The sequence below is a fragment of the Sapajus apella genome, unplaced genomic scaffold (genome assembly GCF_009761245.1).
Source record: "Sapajus apella isolate SASKATOON/1434 unplaced genomic scaffold, GSC_monkey_1.0 scaffold59, whole genome shotgun sequence".
Lineage (NCBI taxonomy): Eukaryota > Metazoa > Chordata > Mammalia > Primates > Cebidae > Sapajus > Sapajus apella.
The window spans coordinates 13,624,168-13,649,989 of record NW_022436999.1 but is presented as its reverse complement, the minus strand read 5'-3'; the positions used below and the strand labels follow the sequence as shown (position 1 = coordinate 13,649,989).

General features: G+C 39.9%; 1 protein-coding gene across 4 annotated transcripts in view; it reads left to right on the top strand.

Moving 5' to 3' along the window:
• DAAM1 (dishevelled associated activator of morphogenesis 1) overlaps positions 1–25,822 on the top strand; it is a 194,007-nt gene that overhangs the window by 106,817 nt on the left and 61,368 nt on the right. For all 4 annotated transcript variants that reach the window (XM_032245948.1, XM_032245945.1, XM_032245947.1 and 1 more), the window contains one exon: positions 6,604–6,693. In XM_032245948.1, coding sequence (XP_032101839.1) covers positions 6,604–6,693 — 90 coding nt within the window. The remainder of the gene's footprint in view (positions 1–6,603; positions 6,694–25,822) is intronic.

Sequence of the window (25,822 nt, the reverse complement as noted above, 5' to 3'; positions counted from 1 at the left end):
TAAAGACTTAACTGTAAGACCTAAAACAATAAAAAACCCTAGGGGAAAACCTAGGAAATACCATTGTCTACATCAGCTTTGGCAAAGAATTTCTGACTGAGTCTCTAAAAGAAATGAGAACAAAAACAAAAATTGACACGTGGGACCTGATTTTTTTTTTTTTTTTTTTTTTTTGAGATGGAGTTTCGCTGTTGTTACCCAGGCTGGAGTGCAATGGCACGACCTCGGCTCACCGCAACCTCCGCCTCCTGGGTTCAGGCAATTCTCCTGCCTCAGCCTCCTGAGTAGCTGGGATTACAGGCACATGCCACCATGCCCACCTAATTTTTTGTATTTTTAGTAGAGACGGGGCTTCACCATGTTGACCAGGATGGTCTCAATCTCTTGACCTCGTGATCCACCCGCCTCGGCCTCCCAAAGTGCTGGGATTACAGGCTTAAGCCACCGCGCCTGGCCCGGGACCTGATTAAACAGCTTCTGCATAGCAAAAGAAACTATCAAGAGAGTAGACACCCTACAGAATTAGAGAAAATATTTGCAAACTGTGCATCTGAGAAAGTTATAAAATCCATAATCTGTTTGAAACTTAAATCAGCAAGCAAAAAACAACCCAATGAAAAAAATGGACAGAAGACATTAAGAGACACTTCTCAAAAGAAGGCAGGCGTGTGGCCAATATGAAAAATGATTATCACTGTATTAGTCTGTTTTCACACTGCTGTAAACAACTACCTGAGACTGAGTCATTTACTAAGAAAAGAGGTTTAATTGACTTGCAGTTCAGCAGGCTTAACAGGAAGCATGACTGGGAGGCCTCAGGAAACATACAATCATGGCAGAAGGGGAAGCAAGCACGTTTTCCTAAGGTGGCAGGAGAGATAGAGAGTGAAGGGGGCAGTACCACACACCTTTAAACCGTCGGATCTAATAGGAACTCACTCTCTCATCACAAGAATGGTGAGGGGGAATTCACCCCCATAATCCAGTTACCTCCCAGCAGGCCCCTCCCCTGACACAGGGGGATTACAATTTGACATGAGATTTGGGTGGGGATGCAGAGCCAAATCATATCAATCACTAGTCATTAGAGAAATGCAAATCAAACCCACAATGGGATATCATACCAGTCAGAATGGGTATTATTTGAAGGTCAAAGAACAACAGATGCTGGTGAGGTCACAGAGAAAAGGGAACAGTTATACACTGCTGGTAAGAATGTAAATGAGTTCAGCTACTGTGGAAAGCAATGTGATGATTTCTCAAAGAACTTAAAAAGGAACTAGCATTCGACCCAGAAATCCCACTATTGGGTATATAAACAAAGCAAACTAAGTTGTTCTCCTAAGAAGACATATGCACTTATATGTTCATTGCAGCACTATTCACAATAGCAGAGACATGGAATCAACCAAGATGTTCATCGACAGTGGACTGGATCAAGGAAATGTGATATATAGAAGTAGATTTAGATACAGATATGTATACACACACACACACACACACACGCACACCATGGAATATTATGCAAGCATAAAAAGAACAAGATCATGTCCTTTGCAGCAGCACGTATGCTGCCAAAAGCCAGCATCCTTAGTGAACAAGCCCGGGAACAGAAAACTAAATATCACATGTTCTCACTTATAAGTAGGAGCTAAACTTTTTGAAGACACATTGGACACAAAGATGGGAACAATAGAACCTGGGGACTTGAACAGAAAAGGTGGTGGGGGTGGTGGCAAATAATGCTCACTACCTTGGTGATAGGATCATTTCTACACAAAGCCTCCGTGACACGCAAGTTACCTATGTAACAAACCTGCACATGTACCCCTGGACCTAAAGTAAAAGGTTCAGCGTGATGCCTCCTGCTTTTACCTACTTTGTTAGTTGTATTCCTAGGTATTTTATTCTCTTTGTAGCAGTTGTGAACAGCAGTTCGTTCTTGATTTGGCTCTCTTTAAGTCTGCTATTGGTGTATAGGTATTTTTGTGATTTCTGCACATAGATTTTGTATCTTGAGACTTTGCTGAAGTTGCTTATCAGTTTCAGGAGAGATTTTGGGCTGAAACGATGGGTTCTTCTAAATATACAATCTTGTGGTATGCAAACAGACCATTTGCCTTCCTCCTTTCCTAATTGAATGCCATTTATTTCTTTTTCTTGCCCGATTCTCTGGCTAGAACTTCCAATACTATATTGAATAAGAGTGGTAAGAGAGGGCATCCTTGTCTAGTGCCAGTTTTTAAAATGAATGCTTCCAGTTTTTGCCCATTCAGTATGATATTGGCTGTGGGTTTGTCATAAATTGCTTTTATTATTTTGAGATACATTCCATCGATACCTAGTTTATTGAGAGTTTCTAGCATAAAGGCTGTTGAATTTTGTTGAAGGCCTTCTCTGCATCTATTGAGATAATCATGTGGATTTTGTCTTTGGTTCTGTTTATGTGGTGTATTATGTTTACAGACTTACCTATGTTGAACCAGCCTTACCATCCCCAGGATGAAGCCTATTTGATTGTGATGGATAAGCTTTTTGATGTGCTGTTGCAATCGGTTTGCCAGTTTTTATTGAAGATTTTTGTATCGATGTTCATCATGGATATTGGCCTGAAGTTTTCTTTTTCTGTTGAGTCCCTGCCTGGTTTTGGTATCAGGATGATAATGGTCTCATAAAATGATTTGGGAAGGATTCCTCTTTTTAGATTGTTTGGAATAGTTTCAGAAGGAGGGGTAGTAGCTCTTCTTTGTATGTCTGATAGAATTTGACTGTGAACCCATCTAGACCCCGGCTTTTTTTGGTTGGTAAGCTGTTAATTGCTGCCTCAACTTCAGCCCTTTTTATTGGTCTATTCAGGTTTTCAACTTCTTCCTGGTTTAGGCTTGGGAGGGTGCAAGTGTCCAGGAATTTATCCATTTCTTCCAGGTTTACTGGTTTATGTGCATAGAGGTGTTTGTAGTAATCTCTGATGGTAGTTTGTATTTCTGTTGAATCAGTGGTGATACCCCCTTTATCGTTTTTTACTGTATCTATTTGATTCTTCTCTCTTTTCTTTTTTATTAATCTGGCTAGCAGTCTGTATATTTTGTTGATCTTTTCAAAAAACAAGCTCCTAGGTTTATTTATTTTTTTGAAGGTTTTTTTTGTATCTCTGTCTCCTTCATTTCTGTTCTGATCTTAGTTATTTGTTGTCTTCTGCTAGCTTTTGAGTTTTTCTGGTCTCGCTTCTCTAGTTCTTTCAATTTTAATGATAGGGTATCGATTTTAGATCTTTCATTGCTTCTCATGTGGGCATTTATTGCTATAAATTTCCCTCTAGACACTACTTTAAGTGTGTCCCAGAGATTCTGGTAAATTGTGTCTTTGTTCTCGTTGGTTTGGAAGAACATCTTTATTTCTGCCTTCATTTCATTGTTTATCCAGTCAACATTCAAGAACCAGTTGTTTGATTTCCATGAAGTTGTGTGGTTCTAAGTTATTTTCTTAATCCTGAGTTCTAATTTGATTGCACGGTGGTCCGAGAGACTGTTTGTTATGATTTCCGTTCTTTTGCATTTGCTGAGGAGTGCTTTACTTCCAATTATGTGGTCAGTTTTACAGTAAGTGCAATGCGGTGTTGAGAAGAATGTATATTCTGTGGATTTGGGGTGGAGAGTTCTGTAGATGTTTATTAGCTTTGCTTGGTCCAGATCTGAGTTAAAGTCCTGTATATCCTTGTTAATTTTCTGTCTTGTTGATCTGTCTAATATTGACAGTGGAGTGTTAAAGTCTCCCGCTGTTATTATTTGGGAGTCTAAGTCTGTTTGTAGGTCGTTAAGAACTTGCTATATGTATCTGGGTGCTCCTGTATTGGGTGCATATATATTTAGGATTGTTAGCTCTTCTTGTTGCACTGATCCTTTTACCATTATGTAATGCCCTTTTTTGTCTCTTTTGATCTTTGTTGGTTTAAAATCTGTTTTATCTGAGACTAGGACTGCAACTCCTGTTTTTTTTTGCTCTCCATTTGCTTGGTAAATCTTCCTCCATACCTTTATTTTGCATCTGTGTATGTCCTTACACATGAGATGGGTTTCCTGGATATAGCACACTGATGGGTTTTGACTTTTTATCCAATTTGTCAGTCTGTGTCTTTTGATTGGGGCATTTAGCCCCTTTACATTTAAGGTTAATGTTGTTATGTGTGAATTTGATCCTGCCATTTTGATGCTAGCTGGTTGTTTTGCCCATTAGTTGACACAGTTTCTTCATTGTGTAGATGTTCTTTACCATTTGGTATGTTTTTGGAGTGGCTGATACTGGTTGTACCTTTCTATGTTTAGTGCTTCTTTCAGGAGCTCTTGTAAGGCAGGCCTGGTGGTGATGAAATCTCTGAGCAATTGCTTGTTCATAAAGGATTTTATTTCTCCTTCGCTTGTGAAGCTTAGTTTGGCTGGATATGAATTTCTAGGTTGAAAGTTCTTTTCTTTAAGGATGTCGAATATTGGCCCCCACTCTCTTCTGGCTTGTAGGTTTTCTGCCAAGAGATCCACTGTGCATCTGATGGGCTTTCCTTTGTGGGTAACCTGGCCTTTCTCTCTGGCTGCCTTAGCATTTTTTCCCTCATTTCAACCCTGGTGAATCTAACGATTATGTGCCTTGGGGTTGCTCTTCTTGAGGAATATCTTTGTGGTATTCTCTGTGTTTGCTGGACTTGAATGGTGGCCTGCCTTGCTAGGTTGGGGAAGTTCTGCTGGATAATATCCTGAAGGGCGTTTTCCAGCTTGGATTTATTCTCTCCATCAGATTCAGATACGCCTATCAAACATAGATTAGTTCTTTTCACATAATCCCATATTTCTTGGAGTCTTCATTCATTTCTTTTCACTCTTTTTTCTCTAATCTTGCCTTCTCATTTTATTTCATTGAGTTGATCTTCGATCTCTGATATCCTTCCTTCTGCTTGGTCAATTCAGCTATTGAAACTTATGTATGCTTCACGAAGTTCTCATGTTGTGCTTTTCAGCTCCATCAGTTCATTTATATTCTTCTCTAAGCTGTTTATTCTCATTAGCATTTTGTCAAACCTTTTTTCAAGGTTCTTAGTTTCTTTGTGTTGGGTTAGCGCATGTTCTTTTAACTCAGAGAAGTTTATTATTATCCATCTTTTTAAACCTGTTTCTGTCAATTCATCAGACTCATTCTCCATCCAGCTTTGTTCCCTTGCTGGTGAGGAGTTGTGATCCCTTGCAGGAGGAGAGGCATTCTGGTTTTGGGTGTTTTTATCCTTTTTGTGCTGATTTCTTCCCATCTTTGTGGATTTATCTACCTGTGGTCTTTGTAGTTGGTGACTTTTGGATCGGGTCTCTGCGTGGACGTACTTTTTGTTGATGATGAAGTTATTTATTTCTGGTTTTTGGTTTTCCTTCTAACAGTGAGGCCCCTCTGCTGTAGGACTGCTGGAGGTCTACTCCAGACCCTGCTTACCTGGGGATCACCTGCAGTGGCTGCAGAACAGTAAGGGTTTCTGCCAGTTTCTTCTTCTGTTATCTTTGTCCCAGAAGGATACCCCAGATGTCAGTCTGAGCTCTCCTTTGTGAGGTGTCTCTTTGGAGATATGGGGGTCAGGGAGCTGCTTGAGGAGACAGTCTCACCATTGTAGGAGCTTAAGTGCTGAGATGTGAGCTCCGTTGTTCCACCGAGATCTGCTAGGCAGGTATGTTTAAGTCTGCTGCAGCCGAACTCATAACTGCTTTTTTTCTCAGGTGCTCTGTCCTGGGAAGGTGGGGCTTTATTTATAAGTTTCTGATGTGCTGCTGCCTTTTTTCAGAGCTGCCCTGGCCAGCTAGGAGGTTCCTAGTCACAGTCTGCCAGCAGAGGCGTTGCTGAGCTGCTGTGGCCTCTGCCCAGCTGCTGTGTGAATTTCCTTGTGGTTTTGTTTATAGGGGTATAGTCAGAACTGCCTTGGTGATGGCAGTCTGCCTCAGTAGTGGCAGTCTGCCTCAGTAATGGTGGACTGCCTCTGTAATGGCAGACTGCCTTGATAATGGCAGACTGGCTCAGTAGTGGTGGACTGCCTTGGTAATGGTGGACGCCCTTCCCCCTACAGAGCTGGACCATCCTGGGTCCAGCTGTGCTTGCTGTGAAACTCTCAATGTAGAGCATTTCAGATTGCTGTTCTTTGTCGGGGTGCGACCCACCGAGCCAGATCACCTGTCTCCCTGTTTCAGTCCCCTTTTTTTCAGTTGAATGGGTGGCTCTGTCTCCCAGGCATTCCAGGCGCCAGTTGAAACAGCTGCCCAGATTTGTGTGAGTTTTTACGCAGAGACCCGCTGCACCAGCCGAAACAGCCGTGCTGGAAGCTTGTGGTGTTTTTCAGCCCAGGAATCTCCTGGTCTGTGGGCAGTAATAACTTGTTTGGAAATGCGGTGATCACGCACCCTCTGTGTTGTTCTCTCTGCACTGCAGAGCTGTTCCTATTTGGCCATCTTGGATCCTCCTCTCAAGTTCATTTAAATATGTGTTGTTGTTTTCTTTTTTTTTTCTTCCTTGATGATACTGATAACATTCCCTACAGGAATAGCGTTTAACCTATGAAACACTAATTATTTTCTTTTTTCTCAGGATGAACTTGACCTCACAGACAAACACAGAGAAGCCATGTTTGCACTTCCAGCTGAGAAAAAATGGCAAATATACTGTAGCAAGAAAAAGGTAAGATTTTCATTGTGATTATGGTTAACTGGAAAATAATCATTTTGATTCCCTCTGCTCTTCCAATTTACCACTAGGATTGGACAGCTGTTTGTAATATGAAACCAGATTGAATGTGTTATGTTGTGGCTGTGGTGTTAGATGTAGCCAGTGCTACTGGCTGGATGGTGTTTTTATCAACACTTCATTGGACTCTCCTCCATCTGTAACCATCATTCATAATCATGTGTAACTGAGACCTAAAATAACGTTTGCTTATGCAAGTTAGAAATTCCCCTCTGCTCTTTACACAGCAGTCTGTATACAGTTGTCTAGGACCTGGTATGGGGTCACAGCCACCTTCTGACAACTTTCCATTTCATCATCTCTCTGGTGTGGCCTCATCCCGTGCTCCAAGATGACTCTCCAGCCACTTCATGTTCCAAAACAAGAATGGAAGAAAGGGAAGAAGGCACAGGCTCCCCAACTCCCACTTTAAGGGACCCATTCCTGGAGTTATATGTTTGACTCTCTCTCATATCCCACTGCTGGTTGCATGGCCACACCTGCTGAAAGGACCAAAGTCTTTATTCTGGGCAGTCACTTCCCATTTAAGATCTGGGGGTTCTATTACTTCAAGAGATGAGGAGAATGGATATAGGGGAGAGTGAAACACCAAAGCTCTTCTTATTCCCTAGTATCTGTGGCACCAGGCATTGCTCCATGGTGACTATATATCCTGAAATATAGTGCACGCTGCTATCTTTTAAATGCTGTAGCAGATTCTGAGTATATCCTCACACCCATTTTGGGGACTAATCCTGTTCATGGCCACCTTTTACCACTTTTCCTTCTGTTCCAGCAGAGACTTAAACCAAGATGGGGTAATGAGAAGGGCAGGGCTAGCACCTAGCTCTCCAGCAGGCAGTGGACACTTTGGTTACTTACTCCTGACCCAGGGAAACAGGAACAAACCACAATAATCCAATATTTTTTCAAGACACCACTAGGGAACCTTTTACTAGGTGAAACCAATATGCGGGTTGGGACCTCCTGTTTGGCATCTCTCAGCACATCTGCCCCCTCTTTGCTACCTTGTATAATTGCCCTGTGTCACTCTCCTGGGAGCATCTTAAATTACTCAGTAAAGGGACTCTCTGCCTAGCAGTGAGCCTGTGTGAGTGGCTCTCCATCTGACTTTATGCCTCTGATGAAGAGACACCGTGTCTCATCCATCTTTGTAACTCCAGCATCTGATACTTTGAAATGAATGCATGATGACTGAACCACTGAATTGTCATTAGTGTTATACTGAATACTGTCAAAAAAACTAAAGCACATTAATTTTCCACCTGAGCAGTTGTAATTGGTATAACTTGTGTCGGATTTGGTTCTGGTGGCCTTTGCTGAGAAATGTGGTCAGCCATAACCCCTCAGTATGATCTCTGAGCCTCTATCAGATTATTCCCAAACTGAAGCCTTAAGAGTTCTTAATCGAGTGGTAACCAGTATGATACCATTGTGAAATAAATGTCTTCCTCTCCTGTTCTGCCCTTTCCCTTCGTATACATTGAACCAACTAGAAAACCTCTCTGTTGAACTGATTGTCATGGCTCAAGAAACAAATACGATACATTGAGAAAGAATTTTAAGATGAAATAAAATGTGTTCAGTTCTGAAACTGGCGTCATATAGTCTTTGGAAACAAGGGAACTTTTTGCACTGCCATCTTAAAAACCTGCCACTAGAACCTAGAAAGAGAAATCCTCATGTTGCAGGTATACACAGAGGACGTTGTCTATTTTGGCTCATGCTAGTGCAGATTTTTTCTGAAAATTAGGAAACAATACAAAGAAGGGATTGAGAATGTTCACTAGAGGAAAGAAAAGGGCAGGAAAATGGGAGCAGCTTACTGAGAGGAAAGTTTTCTTTTTTCCCAGATTTTATTACACCCTTGACAGCAATAGAAAGTTAATCATGGAAACTACTGCCCCTTAGATTAGAAAAGGCAAACCCTGGAGAATAGTAATGACCTCGGGCTTGCAGCTGCTGCTCATTTTTCAATTTCCACACCTATCAAATCCCCTTGCAAACCTCATCTCAAGTGTGCATGATGTGGGGTTTGCTTTTTGTAGGAGGATGGTTATGGATGTGGCCACTGGCCTCAGAATCTCACGTTTTGACAGATGAGCCTTTCTTACTAGTACCTGGCCAGATTGCACAAACCTTTGAGAATGCACTTCTCCTTCTAGCCTCATTCCAACAGCTTGGCTTCCTTATATGACTTAGCAATCAGTGGAAAAGCCATTTTAACTCGTTAGGGAATCTCATGGGCTTCTAGATTTGCCTCACTTTAAAATGGATGGTAACATTGCTTGACCAAAGATTTTCTTGATTTGAGCTTCTAACACTGTTAAACTGAACTTTTAGGGCACTGCAATAAATACACAATGAATATGAGAACACAAAAACTGAACCAGGAGAAGGATATTATGTTTACCTCTTTTCAGAGAATGTAATTTCCTGAGGGACAGGTTGCCCATTCTCAGAATGGAGGCCCATGGTGGCCATCCTTAATATTATGAACAGATTATTTTCCTTGGAACATCTCTTGTGTAGCCTATTCAAATTGGGCTTATCACCAGCAAGCCAAGCCACATCCATTTCTCAGGCTGAGGAAAGCTACACCTCAGGGCTCTGTCAACATTTCCCATCTTTCAAGATTAGAACACAGGGCATTACAGACATTCTCACACATAGTAAAGTCATAGAGTAAGGGGCCACTGGAGCCAACTGAAACAGATGGTGTGAGCTGGTGAAAAGCAAACTTTCCATGTAAAAATGAACAGAAGTTGTCAAGGCCAGTGAGCCTGGGACCGAAAGACAGGGCCAAGCTTGGCTCAGCCAAGTGTCTGTTTCCCTGTGCAACAGCGACTAGAGTCCCGGCAGCAGCTATCTGCTTATCAGGCTCTCTGCTCATTTATGAAACTTCTCTATCTCCGTCTCTGGTTGAAAACCTATTTCCAGAGCCAAAATGAAAGCAGAAAGTATTTCGCAGACTAAAATGATTGTAAAGAAGTTAATTGAAATTTTGTCTAATTGAGTAATATCTGGTAGGGGAGTAAGAGATGGATGTTGAGGCCTTGTTGAAAGTCCAAACAAATCTAAAACTTACTGGACTGGTTGGTCATCCTTGCTTTGTCATAGACAGCAATCCGCTGTCATTTTTTTTTTTTTTTTAACTTTCATAAAAGGTCCAAAAAAGATTCTGTTGGTTGGGATGGGGTATTTTCAGATAGGAAATGTTTGTGGTTCTTATCTTTAAAGGTAATTCCCTTTTTAGTTTCAATCACAACATACTCTTTTGTTTAAATGAGGTTTTTCCCAGTCTCTAGCCAGAAACTGCATCTGTTAACAATCTTTTGGACTTTAAACTGAAGCTTTTTAAACAATGAGCCATCTGACCACAAAAGGCATCTGGCCATACTGTATTTGCTTATTGTTAACATGATTTTTAAATCCTGGGAAAAGTAAGGAGTAAGTCTTTAGAGAGGAGAAAATAAAATGGGTATATACATGTCTTATGCTGACAGCAATCTTAACAGCACACGAAGAAATAATCTTTAATTGCTGTTCTGCCCAGGAGCAAATGTATAAGTTGTGTCACTTAACCAGTCCTTATTAGTATCCAGAAAATACTTGTACCCCTTCTTGGGTGTCGGAGTTTGCAAAGTAAGTAAATGGGGGCTATAGACACTGTTAGCTGTGATGACAGCAGATATTTGAGGCAAAGATGAGGATTTGATGATTCTGCCTAGTTTTTCCTGCTTTGTTTCTGATCTCCAAAGCCAAAGCTTAAGTAAATGGTATTAGATTGTTCTTATTACATTTCTGTGTGTTCTGAGTTCCACTTTGGGGAAGGTGAGTTTTTCCTCTGCTGCTGTTGGATTCTACCTTAATTAAATCATTCAATAATCTTGCCTATCCCGGCTGCAGTTCCGGTATCGTGATTTCTGCAAACTTGATCTGGTGCTAGGTACATACTGAAGACATCCAGGGAAAGTGGCTGAAAGTTCAGCTAGTACTTTTCATTGAAAAGATCCTTAATTTGGTTTGTGTACCCGGATTGGATCCATTCCTCACTCTTCCCTACAAAAAGGAATTCGTTTACCACATGTACAAAAAGATTAAAGTTGTATTGTGTGTGGCCATTGGGATGCAATTCTTTCAGTTCCTGGAGAGGTGAAGCCCTCCTGTGTTTGCAGGGCTAGAGAGGCAGTAGCTTGAGCAAAACATGGCATTACACAGATTTAAATGAACTTGTGTTAAAGTAGTGGAATTAAAGACAAACCATCCATTTCTACCCAAACTAGCTGGAAAATGAGGAGACAAGATGAGACATTGGTCCTCTGGTTCTTCCCAATATCCTAATGAGAAAAGGGGTAAACTGAGAAGGGAAGCAGTGGCTGGGCACTGGACCTGAAGATGTGAGAGGGAGGAGAAGTTAGATGTCCTCTTCTTTCTTGTACTGTGATTGATTAAATATACAGTAGAGTGAGCATTGGATTTCCAGGTGCCCACTTTGCTAGGTGTTAAGATTTGGGAGAGGGAACCAGTAAAAGGGAAAAAACTAGACTTCAGTGACAATATTACTAGACTTCTTCGGAAGTACCTGGTTCAGTCTTCTGCAATTCAGTTTTCAACTCCAGTGATGGGTTCAAACTGGCATTTGTGCTCTTACTTGATAAGGGCTTATAGAAAGTGGCAGAAACAGCAGTGAATAGAAAGAAATTTATCTGCCTTTTCCTCCCTGCTTCTCCAAAGACTGTATAAGGAAAGCATAGTCATTGCAGAACAACCAGCATTCTAGAGTCTGAAGGCTCTGAAATTCTCTGTCTTATCTACATAGTCCCTGACATTGAGAGAGGAGGATTTGTGTATAATCCCATATTGAAACAGTAAGAAATAACAAGCTTCGAGTATCTGGTGTTTCACACATCAAAGCAATGCAGTTGATGAAGGGCAAGGGAAGTTAGTGTGTGATTTGTTTGTTGTGTATTATCTTCTCTGGGACAGAGTAAACTAGATGGAGCATCTAGACTCTTGGCTAGATTCTGAGGATGATTAAAAAGTGAGATACAACCTCATGCCAGCTAGAATGGAGATCATTAAAAAATCAGGAGACAACAGATGCTGGAGAGGATGTAGAGAAATAGGAACTCTTTACACTGTTGGTAGGAGTGTGAATTAATTCAACCACTGTGGAAGACAGTATGGCGATTCCTCAAGGAACTAGAAATAGAAATAGCATTTGACCCAGCAATCCCATTAGTGGGTATATACCCAAAGGATTATAAATCATTCTATTATAAAGACACATGCACACAAATGTTTATTGCATCACTGTTCACAATAGCAAAGACTTGGAACCAATCCAAATGCCCATCAGTGATAGACTGGATAAGGAAAATGTGGCACATATACACCATGGAATACTATGCAGCCATAAAAAAAGGATGAGTTCATGTCCTTTGCAGGGACATGTATGAAACTAGAAACCATCATTGTCAGCAAACTGACACAAGAACAGAAAACCAAACACCACATATTCTCACTCATAAGTGGGTACTGAACAATGAAAACACATGGACACAGGGAGGGGAACATCACACACCAGGGCCTAGGGTTTGTGGGGCTAGGGGAAGAATAGCAGGGGGTGAGGGGATTGGGGAGGGGTAGCATTAGGAGAAATACTTAATGTAGCTGACTGGGCGATGGATGCTGCAAACCACAACCATGGCACCTGTGTACCTATGTAACAAACCTGCACGATGTGCACATGTACCCCAGAACTTAATGTATAATAAATATATATTTTTAAAAAATAAGCCATATTTATTGGAGTGGATGGCCCTGGTAGGAGAAGCAAATAGAATCAAATAATAATCAAGTGTCGTCATAAGCTTTATAAAAGGGTAAGCAGACAGGCTCTGGGGCACAGAGGAAGGAGCAGCCAACCTCTAGGTGTGTATATTTGTGACTGAGACAACCATTCCCTTACCACTTTGACCCACCATTGGTTACAGCAGTGAGAGTTGATGTTTGGCTTTGATCTCATCATCTAGAAACTGGCTCCTTTTTCAGCATTTGAGCTATATTTACATGTACTGTACACTTTCCCTTTTGATTTCTATTTTGTTTTCTGTCCCTTTGCCATTGCTTAAAAGGTCAAGTTTGGACTATTGACTGAATCTGATCTTTGCTAAACACAATTTGTAGATCCTGTTAGGAAATCTGTAAAAGGCTTGAACTTTTGAACAACAAAGTCAGTGCAGGGGAAGACTAAAATAATTGAGGCTTGTTCAGTCTAAGAAAGAGAGTCAGATGGAAACTCCAACGCTAGCTAATGTTCAATGGATATGCCCCAGTGAAACTGTTTTATTGGTCAAAATATTACCAAATTCCAATTGGTCAATAGGAGCTGCCCTAAGCCCTCCCACTAAAAACCACCCTGACAATCTGGCCCTTCTCCCAAAGAACCACAGGTCTTCCCCGATGAGTCTAGGACGGAAGGGCTAACTCCTGGTCCGGCACAGCCTGGAACTTCACTGCCCTGTTCCTACACTGCATCATTGGTTCTTATTCATCAATGCCCTTGTTACACTGGTTGATCAACATTTTGAATATTGATCTGCGGATGTTGGCCGAAACCATTTGGTAATGTGGGTCCAGAGTCTGGAACATTCCTGTTCTAAAAAGTGGTAAGAGATGTAGAAGAGGAATTTTGTGCGAGAATGTTGTCCCTAAAAGCCAATGACTGTAAACAACTTAGAGGATAGCCACACTGTAGCCATAGCCATACTATGCGTGCAGACAGCAGAACATCTTGCAGCCAGGGAAAAATAGGTTTCTAAAGAAATGTTAATGACATGGGACTCTGCTTAGCATGTAATAGCAAGATTTTAAAAAAAGATACAGTAAGTCTACTCCTCTCCCATCCATGGTTTTGCTTTCCATGGTTTCACTTACCTACAGTGAACTGAGATCCAAAAATAAGTGACTACAGGACAGTAAGATGTTTTGACAAAGAGAGAGACCATACTCACATAACTTTTATTACAGTCTATTGTTATCATTGTTCACTTTTATTATTATTGTTGATAATCTCTTGCTGTGCCTAATTTATAAATTAAACTTTATCATAGGTATGTATATGGAAAAAAAAAAAGTGTTTGTAGGGTTCAGTACTATCCAATCTGAGGTTTCCGGCATCTACTGGAGGTCTTAGAATGTGTCCCTCATAGATAAGGGGGGACTACTGTAAAACTTTGTAATTAGTGGAATCAAATGTCTGCCAAAGTGTATATCAAGAGGTAGGTGGACATAAAAATAATTGTGAGCTAGAATTGTGGGTGATTCCAAGTTTTCTGAAGCACATTATTCTCTCTTTTACCTTAAAATATTTTTTCCTGGTTGTAAAAAATAAAATTGCTCTGTTTAAAAATTCATGCAGTGCATTTTATATTAGGCTTTAGCCAGAGAAGCGGGACCACTGGGACATGGTCTGTTTCTCTCTGTCTCAACAGATGTGGTTCAGCTTAGCCAACTTGAAGCTTACAAAGTCACCACATATTTCTATTAAAATTAGGATAAAAAAATAAATATTTAAAATGCAGCCAATGCTTGTGTTGTCAAGACAATGTTGGCATTTTTTTTTTTTTTGTCCAGCTCAATTTCTCCCCCTCCCCCCCCCTCACTGTCTCTGTCTCTCACTTTTTACTCTTACCTAGGGAGAGTAAAGCAAAGGTTAATCCAGAAACCACCCAGGTTTTAGCACACTTATCTATTTAAGCAGTGACTCTGAAAACATAGTGATTGTGGCCCTGATGAGATGCTCCTGGTTTTCTGCCCAGAAACCCCTTGTGGGCATGTTTCTCATTGTCCTTGCCCTCCTAAGTGCTATCATCTCAAAGCTAGTAACCCATTTCCTTTCTTTATTTTCTTTTTATTGCAAAAGGCAGCACTATTAAAATGAACACCGAATTTTAGATCTGAAGTGTGAAATACTGTTCATTCAGATTCTCTCCCTCTGACAGTCAAGTCAATGTTAGATTATAGTCTAACAAAAAGCAATTCATTTTTGAATATTTATTTGCCTCCTCTTCCTCCTCTGTCCTCTAATTCCTTTGTTTAATGATACCAGTGTTGGGTATTATTTTTGTATTCCTGTCAGCTTTACCACTTGTGTCATTTGTCCCTACAACCACCCCTGCCTTGTGTATCCAGAATGGTCCTGTGCCTACAGTGTGCATTTTCATAAATGTTGCTTCTCAGTAGATGCCCATTCTCTTAATGAAGCAGCAGTAAGTGAATGTACTGAAAGGTTGAACCAAAACATTAGCTGTCTTTTCTCTTTGGTGCTTTGAGAATTGAATTAATCTGCAATATTGTGGACAACTTTTGGAGCCATCTGTTGGGTATAACAGTTTGGCCACTTTTTTTTTTTTGGAGGCAGAGTCTTGCTCTGTCGCCCAGGCTGGAGTATAGTGGTGTGATCTCGGCACACTGCAACCTCTACCTACTGGGTTCAAGCGATTCTTCTGCCTCAGCCTCCAGAGTAGCTGGAACAATGGGTGTGTGCCACCATGCCTGGCTAATTTTTGTATTTTTAGTAGAGATGGGGTTTCACCATATTGGCCAGGCTGGTCTCAAACTCCTTACCTCATGATCTGCCTGCCTTAATGCTGGGATTACAGGCATGAGCCACTGTGCCTGGCCAAGTTTAGCCACTTATTAAATAAAATTTAAATTTGTACTCTGCTGCTTAGAAAAGGTAGGTGGTTGATGAACATCTTCAGTTTTGAAATAAGAGTATTTTTTGATGAAAACATTGCTACTGCTGTTGTTTGCAATGGGGGAAAATCCCTTTATAGGACCCAACACAAAGAGATTTCATTAAGTAAGCCAATTTTTCCAAATAACTAAGTTATTAGGTCAAAGTGAGCCAGATTCACAAATGCCCTGTTCAACCGCACATTTGCTCAAAAGTTGCAGCATTATAATTCAATAGTGCATTCTAGCTACGTTATTTCTGAACTTAACGAAACAAAACTTCAGTGTTGGGAAGATAATAACGTTTCAGCACATTTGCAGATACTGTTATTATTAGAAGTATTAAATGTAATTACTAGAGCAACCATTCTAGGTTCCAATAAATTGACACTCTCAAATTTTCTAACAGATAAAACTAAGCCTCTGATGATTTTCCTCTCAAGTCATGAGATATAAACTATTGCTTTCTGGTTGATTACTTTTTATTGTGAAAACATTAAATATACAAAAAAGTACAGAATATAATAAATACCCATATTTAACAAATGCTAGTAACATTTTACCATATTCACCTCAGATTTTTTTTTAAAAAAAGAAATAAAACATTGTAAATATAGTTGAAGCCCAAAGGTGACTGCTCTTCTGATGGTAGTTTGTGTTTCTTTTACTTACCCATATATTTATAGCCTAACTCCATATGCGTTTATTCCTAAACAGTATATACTGTTTCTTCATTTTAACTGCTGTATAGTGTTCGATTTTATGAACATGCCACAGTTTATCCCCATTAGACCATGCTTATTTTCAGTTTTTCTTACTACTTAAAAACATTACGATGAATGTGTTTGTGCATATATTCAAGAATTTCTCTAGAATAGAAACCTAGACATGTAGTTATTAAGTTGTTTGATGTGAACATTTTCACCTTTAATTGCTCTCCAAAGTGGTTATAATAACTTACGCGTGCAGTGAATTACTTGTCAACCATGTGTAGAGTTGGTACTGTCTGAGGGAAGGAAACTAATATCTCATTACTCTGATCAGTCATTTTATAAAAGTTTAAATGTTTTCAGTATAAGAAACTGTCATTGAAGTTTTCAGTTTTTCCCCCTATGTCTCACAAATCAAATTGAAGTAAAAATTACTATAATAAAAAGTGCTCATTAAAAACAAAAACTCAGTTTAGAAAATTAAATGTATTCTATTCAAATACATACAAAGCCATACAAAAGTGCAAAAATATTAGAAGTATATTAAGGTCTAGATGAGTGAACCATACACAGAACAAACCAAATAAATATTGAGTGAATTGTTCATATTGTTCAAATGAATTGTTTAAATGAACAATTCACTCAATATTTATTTGGTTTGCTCTGTGTATGGCTCACTCTTCCTTTCGTCTAGACCTCTTTGCACCCTGATTTCCAGACCAGGCAAATTGCCTTTCCATCTTTAGCAAGCTCTTGACTGATATTTGCCGTCACTGAACACAGGAAGTTCCTCTGAGGCATCTGCCACTTCCCTGGCTGGTGACTAAAGTGCAGGTGCAGAATCAGCACATCTGCACAAGCAAGCAGAGGGACTGTGGCTGGGACTCATGCAATCAGCCTCTTCTTCCTCTAGCCAGAGCAACTTTATCTTGAGCATTTCTTTATAAAAGTTTTGAGACTCTCTCCTTTTCCTTGATTCCTTTGGCTATTCAGAAGTTGAGAGGCCTAACTGGCTATCTAGCCCCTATTCCTAAATTTTGAGCTAGTTTCTACACACAGGTCAATTTGTGGATTTGGGAGTTGTTGATTCCTTAGTCTGTAAGTACTTTTCTTTGTTGTTTACAGAACTGTAAAAGCAGTATAAATGAGTCTGCTTTGTGTATATTGTCTCTCTCTTGTGCTAATACAGGTTGAGTATACCATATCTGAAACTTTAAAATCCAAAGCTTCTAAAGAGAGTGCCAACATGGCTCTCAAAACAAATGCTCATTGGAGTTGAGATTTTCAGATTTTTGGATTAGGGAAGATGAACAGGTATGTATACTGCAAATATTCCAAAATCTGAAAGAAAAAAATCCAAAATTTGAAACAATTCCAAAATACGCAAGCACTTTAGTTAACCCAAACTTGCATTTCTTCAGTGAGTAACACCCCCTTACTCAAGGTCTTGCATTCCCTGTAACTGTGGAACACCAGCCTGGAAGAGAGTGGAAGAGAATGTCCTTTATAATCCAACAATAACAAAAATAAGTTAGCAATATACAGCTGAGAGAAAGTAAGACAGATTAGTTGGACAACCCAATTAATGGTGAGTCATGGGGAGCGTGAGGGTAGTGTGTCCTGTGGAACTCTCTTGGGCTAGAGAGGCAACTCCCTCAGCATTCAATCAGGGCTTGTCACTCATGCCTGCATTGGTGCTGCATGGTGGGAAGAATGCTCCTGTCTTGGCTGCTATCCCTGGAGGGGATTTGGAATGTACGCTCTAAATGGCAGTCCTGGAAGACAGTGGTTCTCGACTTTCACAGAACAGCAATCTTTGGCCCTCAAGTTATTCTTAAGCAGGTTCCTTTTAACAGCTCTGGTGCAGGAAAAACTCGGTTGTGTGTCAGTTGCCGAGGTAGGAGTGTGACTATCTTGGAGTCCTCCATGGTTGCCACAGAATGTTAACAACAGTGCTGTCGTGGAACCAAGATTCTAAAGGTTTGCGAGATTCTTTGAACTCCTTGCCTGTGTGTGTTGAAGAATAAGGGTATGGCGCCATTTCATTTCCAAAACTCTTCAATCTGCAAATGCAGAATTTCACTAGTCATGAAAATGGACTCCTATGGTGTCCTGTGGAACTCAGAGTAAGTTTGTTTAGAGAGTCTGAGCAAAGTTTCAATAATCTGAGTAAATAGTCTCTGATGTGTATCTCACATCTGAGAATCCACAAGGAGCTGTCCATTCTGGCTACCTCCTGAGGGACATACAGCACTGGAGACGTGCTAGACCGATGCACACCCTTTGTTACAGCATTCCTTAGAACTGTGGCTTCCTGCCCTGGAGCAGTGGAGTACTAAAAACCTCAAGCAAAACTAGCATAAAGGTTTATTTTGATTGCTAGCTCTGAACAATTGGGGGAAGATGCCTAGAGCACTTTGAGAAGCATTCAGAGGTTATGAATGATTTCAGTAAGAAATAGGGCCAGGTGCCATGGCTCACTGCTGTAACCCTAGCACTTTGGGAGGCCAAGGCAGATCATATGAGGTCAGGAGTTCAAGACCAGCCTGGCCAACATGGTGAAAACCCATCTCTACTAAAAATACAAAATTAGCTGGGCATGGTGGTGTGTGCCTATAATTCTAGCTACTTGGGAGGCTAAGGCACAAAAATTGCTTGAACCCGGGAGGTGGAGGTTGCAGTGAGCTGAGATTGTACCACTGCACTCTAGCCTTTTTTAAAAAAAAGAAAAGAAAAATAGCATCTGCCATGACATATGATGGAGAATGTGGCAAATATTTGCTATCTCTGTCTTTGAAGGGTCCTCTTGCCACTAGATTATGGTCAGATTCAAGTAGCATATTCCACGCTGTCTTTCCTTTTTCTTTTTCCCCCCCCCCCCATCTCCAGTAATGGAAATGTCTTTCCCTTGAGCTTCTCTCTGGTTCTCCGCAGACTTTCCAGGTGGAATGGCCCATACTTTGACAGAAAGACTGCCCCGAGGCTGCATGACTTCACCAACTCCAACTCCAGGTGATAGGATTATGAAAGACATCAATATGGAAGGAAATGGCCCCTTTAGAAGATATATCAAAGAGGAACAGAAAACACTTTTCCTGTGTGTTTCCTATATGTATTTATTTTTTAACTAATAGCTCCAGCATACTTAATAGTATTGAATCATTTCATTCTTGGTGTATTTCAGAATTTCTCCTCTTTGAAAAGTAGGAAGAAGCTTTGAGCTTCTAGTATAAGTTAGAACGTGCCACTAATACTTATAATTTAAGGTTCTCAAAATTCCTTACACATTAGGAACCTGGTAATTTGTGGCACTAGAAATAGGTTAGAGTAGAGAGTCTACCAAAGAATACCACCCTTAAGTTACAGTGTCTTAAATTCTGTTATTCTTCAGTGTGGTACAGAGCAACATTTACTTGTGCAGTATCCTTTTATCTGTCCCCATTTGTTTTCTCAATTTCTAAGAGGTTCTTCGCTATGTCTCCATATAGAGATGTTTCCGATATAGTGGTATCTTCTGACTAGTGCTTTTCTTCTTTCTTTTGCCAAAAATGCCATCATTAATTCAGGGGTACATTGTAGAGTTTATAATGGGCTCTGACTCTCCTCGGGGACAGTTAATGTTGCATTAGCAATTTTTTCTCATTCTGAGGACGCATCCCTGAATGGAATATGCCTTTATGTGCTTACTCTTACCCCTGATTCTCCTATTAGCTTAATTACTGTTTTCCAAAGGGTCCTCTCTTGTTACAGCCTTGTGTTAAACATTATATTGCAAATCATAAACACACTTTGATTGTTTTCCCAAGGGCTGGTTACAGAACATCAAAACCTGCTTTATGACATTCTGAAAGGTGGGTCTCATAGCCCAAATGTGGTAGCAAGATGTGAGACAGCAAAGGCCATTGACACCGCTGATTGAATTTGCACACTGCATAAGGGTTTAGCGATGTGTGTCCAAGTACGTTAATTTACAAACCAACAGAACCACATTGTACCTGGGTCTGTAGCACTCCATGGTGACATGTGGATCAAAGATTTGGCTCTTAACAAGCAATGTAGGAATAATTTGTTTTATGTCATTGCCACTCTTGTGTCATAGGCACAGTGCCTACCAGCAGGAGGTTGTGAACTTGTATCACTTCTGAAAATAATAATTGGAGAATATTTCTTTTTCTTTGCCATGAGAATGAGGGGGAGTTGTCATATAAATTGGTTTCAGATATTGGAGTTGTACTGCTTGAGAGTTTTAGGCTTCAGTCATATGCCGTGCTGTGAAGTGCTTTGCCAAAGTAATGACTTGTTAAAATAAATAAAGTAAGTGTCTCATAGTTTGGGAAGTAGACTGTAAAATCTCAGTTCTTAGTTCTAGGTAAAAGTTGTGGCTGCTTTCTTAGATATACCAGGTGCATATAAAACACATTCCCTCACAACCCCTCTAACTACCCCCCTGCTCCTTGTAAAGTCAGCTGAGGCTCGTTCAGGAAAGAAGAGAGTGTTGGAGCAGAGGGCTCCTGAACTCTTACAGAAATGCAGTGATATTGTTGCTTTTCTCTTTGCTGCTCTTCCCCACAGGGTGACTAGGTCTCTGTAAAGTGGCACTCTTTTCTTCTTTTCTGGGGTGTGTGATTCTGGGGAGAACAAAAATAACAGCTGTGTACTATTTCATTCAAGTCATTGAAAAAACTTCGATGATTTTTACCAGTGTAAATAAAGTTTGTGATATTGGAAAATATTAATGTAACATTTTTACCAGTGTAAATAAAGTTTGTGATATTGGAAAATATTAATGTAACATTTTGTACTGTCAAAATGTCTCAAAGGATTTTTCCCAGTGGAATTCAGGAATGCTTGCACTGTATCTTTACCTTGAAGTTAGAAGATCCATTGATAAAAACCAGGGCTTGGTAGAAAAGGAAGGAGAATTAATGATACTTGACTGTTGTTTTTTTTAACATGATGGCAAGAGAGAGTGAAGAGTTTAAATAGGCCTACTTCTTTGTAGCTATACTTGCAAAGACTTAGAACCTGTTGTCAGAGTAAACTTGGAATATTCTCAGAACATCTCAACTCTAAAGTTTAGAAATGTGTAAGTCTAGGATCTGCTAAATGTCTGATATTCACGGATAACTCTCAAGGAGAGCAGGGAACTTTGTTCTTTTATTCACGTATTCCAACACCTAGAACAGTGCTTAGCTCATTATTTAATAGAATTCAATAACTATTTGTTGGGTAAGTAAAGGAATGAGAAGGAAAGCAAATGCCTTTTTAGATTCCATTCAGCATTGTAGATATGAGTTCAGTGAAAACAATTCTGCTCCTGCCCTGCCCTTGAGAAGCCCTATGTTTAGCAGTATAGTATTAATGCTGCCACAGAGTTTGGCTCTCTACACAAGTATTTAGATTTTAAAATGCTGCTGTGTCTTTGGGAGATTTAGTAGATTGTATGTTACTGTAACATGGCACCCAGCTCTAGACCAAACTGTTAGGGAGCGGCAGTTGAGTATATATAGCCTCTTTTCTGGCTGGAGGGTCCACCTTCATTGAGTTCACAGCTTTCTTTTTTTTTTTTTTTTTTTTTGATCAATAGTGCAGAAAGACTTAGTAATACACCAGATACTTAACCAACAAATTCCTGAGGGGTGGAATAGAAGACCAAGTGCTCTCTTCCAAGGGAGATGGAATGGTTAGGAGCCAGTGGTCTCAAGTATGAGACTCAGTGATGCACAGATAGAAACCATGTTATACAGCCCAGGTAGGGCAACAGAAATAGACAGAATTGAGGTAAAATGGTCAGAATGGGATAGATGTTCTTGAGCAAGAAGAACTCTGGGAAAGCCTGGGCATTTAGGTAATTTAGATGTGAGGAGCCTGGAGTAGTGTTAGTCACACAGTGTGGCTTCTGCATTGTACCTTTATAGATTGTGTTTTCTTCAACCAGGATATACTAGTCATGCATCTTTTATTTTGCTAAGCTACAGTTATTGTGAAATGGAGTAAATATCAGACAGACTAAATATCCTGTCTATAGCACTCTTCAGAGTCATCTCTACTTTTGTCTCAGGCTTATTTCACAAATCTGTAAATAATTTTTTTAAAAACCTGATGGTACTTACAGTGATTCTTATCCACTGAAATGCAAATTGAGTCTGATACAATTAAATGTTGCCCTCTTGGCCAGTTTTGCATCTGTTTGTAAACTCTTTGCAACATCATGATGCTTATCGTAAGTCTACTCTTTGGGTTCTCCTTTGAACCAGTTGTAATATCTTCCTAGGTCTCTCATTTATTAGCAAGTTTGGTAAAGTATTTGACATGAATTCATGTCATGCTTTTAAAAAATTACTCTTTACCAGTATGGAATTTTAAACTTAGAGAATTGATAAAGAGGGAGCTAACTGATTCTAAGTGATCTGAAGTCTTTAAGTATATTTTATTTTTGAGTACGTGATATGGTGGCAAGAGGCTTTCTCTGGGCAAACATGGCATTTTGTATTGGCTCAAGTAGTCTTTCTACCTGCATAAACCAGAAAAAAGGAAGGAGCAGAGCCCTGGGGGTCAGAGGTGGTATCAGGCTTCATATGCATATATAGAAGACATTCCTATGATATGTGAATGGATGGATGTACAGGTGAATAGCAGAGATAGCAAGAGTCATCTAGAGGTGTGAAAAACAAACGTTCCCCCAAATTTCTTGACAGCTGGCAAGCCAAGGTCCTATTCATGGATTTTCAATTTTGTTAACTTGGATTTATGTTTTAGAGGTGAAGTATCCTCCATCTTATAATAAGAAAACCCATTTTGCTGTTTAGTTTGTGGCCAACTTTGTTAAAATATGTACACTTTACAAAGCAAGGACTGTACATGTTTCCCTCCACTTAATGAGACGTGTCTTTTATTCTAAGCCATAAATGTTATCTGTGAGGACTCTCAGGAGAGTGAGAGCTTGTTCTGTTTCTTCTTGGAGAGACATTTTGGGTATAAATCTTCCCTCTCAGAGTTTGTCTAGAATTGTGAATGACTAATACAAATATGTGTAAAAAGTCCTTTTACAGGAGCTTAGTTATGTTTGTTAAAGTTATCCTTGCAAATAATGGACATGAGGGTATGATGAACTTATGGAAAATTGGAGATTTGTTTATGAATTGAGGAAGATAAACTTGTGTTATACAGCCAGTAGAGAATTTCTGGCTTGTTAAAGGGAAGGTTTGGGGAGGATATAATCACTTTATTCAAATTGTTTAAATATTTGCTGGGTCATTGTTCATGGGAGAGATTAGACTTACTCCATGCAGTTCCCATGGACCAAACTAAGGCCAACAAGTGCTTGAAGTTACAAGGGGACATCTATCAATTCAGTGTCAGGTGATTTTTTTAACAGTTCAGGGGAGTGCTAGTTCCAAAAGATTATGGATCTCTGGAAGCCTTCTCAAGAGCAGATGATTGATCTCCTGCTGGTAACCTTATAAGGGACCCCTGTGAGAGGAAACTCAGCCCAGGCTGTCTCTAGGGTCAAAGACCAGTTATATAATCCTATGATGGCTTTGCTTAAAAGCATGCACATGTTTCATTGAAACATTAAGAAAAATGGAGAAGAAGGTTTACTCTTTCTTCCATGACTTGCACTGTTATTGCAAGTCATCATTCTTTCCAGAAAAATGACTGACATTCTGAGGCTTAGGAGGAGGTGTTGGATTTCCTGGCAGATGAAGAAGCCACTGTTCTGTAATCATTCTTTGTGTGGGCCCAAGCGGATTTTGGCAACAGATGTACTTGATATATAATTGTGGCAGTAGCCAAAAAATGTAACCAGGATTGGCAGTCCCAGGGACCACATGGCTATCTTGAAATGTGACAGCACAGGAATTATTTTCTGAAACCAACTGCCCTTCTTTTGGTGAGCTTCAGATGTAGAATATAGTTTTGCCCACCACCAGGGGTTAAAGTTAGGTATTGGAGGGAGTGAGGAAAGCAACACTATCCAAACTCCAAGTTTTAAATCTCCTACTACTTTTTTGCTCTCAAAAGGAAGAGCAAGATGGAAAGAGTTGGGGGCAAATATCAGGATTTAAAGGGCCTAATGATGCTATGCTGTTTTCAAAAACTAGGATTAAATGTAGATTCAGGGATCAGGGTGCTTGGCAAGAAAGTACACTTCACAGGCATGGTAGGCCACTGCTTCTCTAGAAAAAGTTCAGGTTAATGGGCAAATTCCAAACACTTTATGAGCTTATCTTAATTTATAGCTGTGGCTTCATGCATGAAATATAGTTGGTGACCAAGTTAGGATTTTGATATAATCCAGCCCTCTTGAGAGCCAAGCTTCATCTAGCACACAGGGGTTGACAAACTGTGGTCCATGGCTAATCTGGCCAGTCACTTGTTTTTGTAAATAAAGTGTTATTGAATTGTGGCATTGCCTGTTCATTCAAGTGTTCTCTGTGGCTGATTTGGCACAAGACAGCTGCAGAGTTGAATAGTTACAACAGGCTGTGTGGTCTGCAAAGCCTAAAATATTTCCTTCTGGCTCTTTATAGGAAAAGTTTGCAACCCTTGGTTGTTTCAGGTTGTTCCATACTTTATCATAGCCATCTTTGAGAAGATGCTGTTTATACTGTTAGGAGCCAGAGGAGGAAGTTAGCAGAAATTATTAGCAAGGCTGCCCACAAATATTTTTACATCTTCCATACTCTCTGCTCCTCTTTCCCTGTAGCTTGGACCTGGTCTTATGTTGGCACCTATTTTCTGACTTAAAAGTTTTTTTAGATGCCACACATCATGGAGAAAAACTATTTTGACCTATCTGCCCTTTTCTGCTAGATTTCTATATAAATTTTAGGTGTATAATGAATTTATTTAACATTTGTTGTGTTTATTACTATATGAGATTGGACCAGTGATACCTAAAATAGTAGTGACAAATTTTTCGTTTTGTTTTTTTTATTTAAATCTGAGAAAAGGTCTTGCTCTGTTGCCCAGGCTAGAGTGCAGTGGTGCGATCTTGGCTTACTGTAACCTCTGCCTCCCTAGTTCAAGCGATTTCATGCCTCAGCCTCCTGAGTAGCTGGGATTACAGGCATGTGCCACCATGCCCAGCTTATTATTATTATTTTTTTTTTTAGTAGAGTTGGAGTTTAACCGCTTTGGCCAGGCTGGTATCAGTCTGTTAGCCTCAAGTGATCCACCCACCTCAGCCTCCCAAAGTGCTGACATTACAGGTGTGAGCCACTGTGCCTGGCCAGTAGTAACAAATTAATGAACATGGTGACTGTTTTGCTTATGAACAATGGATAGAATTTTTTGACTCTATATATGATTACAGTTAACTTGAAGTTTCTAATGGCATGTTCTTTGCAAACAGAACAGGTTTTTATTAGTAATTATTTGCCTTTCCCCTGTAATGAAAATGATCACAATAAAATTTACTTTGTGTCATACTGAAATAGTACTCTTCTGCTGTTGACATTTATTTGGTTAAACCTTAGTATATCTCCACTGTATTTGAGATGATAGTATTATTATACATTGCTAGAAGAGTTTCAGCCAGTCTAGACAGTTAAAGAGTGTGTCTTTCTTCCTTGACAAATATTATCTAAGAACTTCCTCGATTC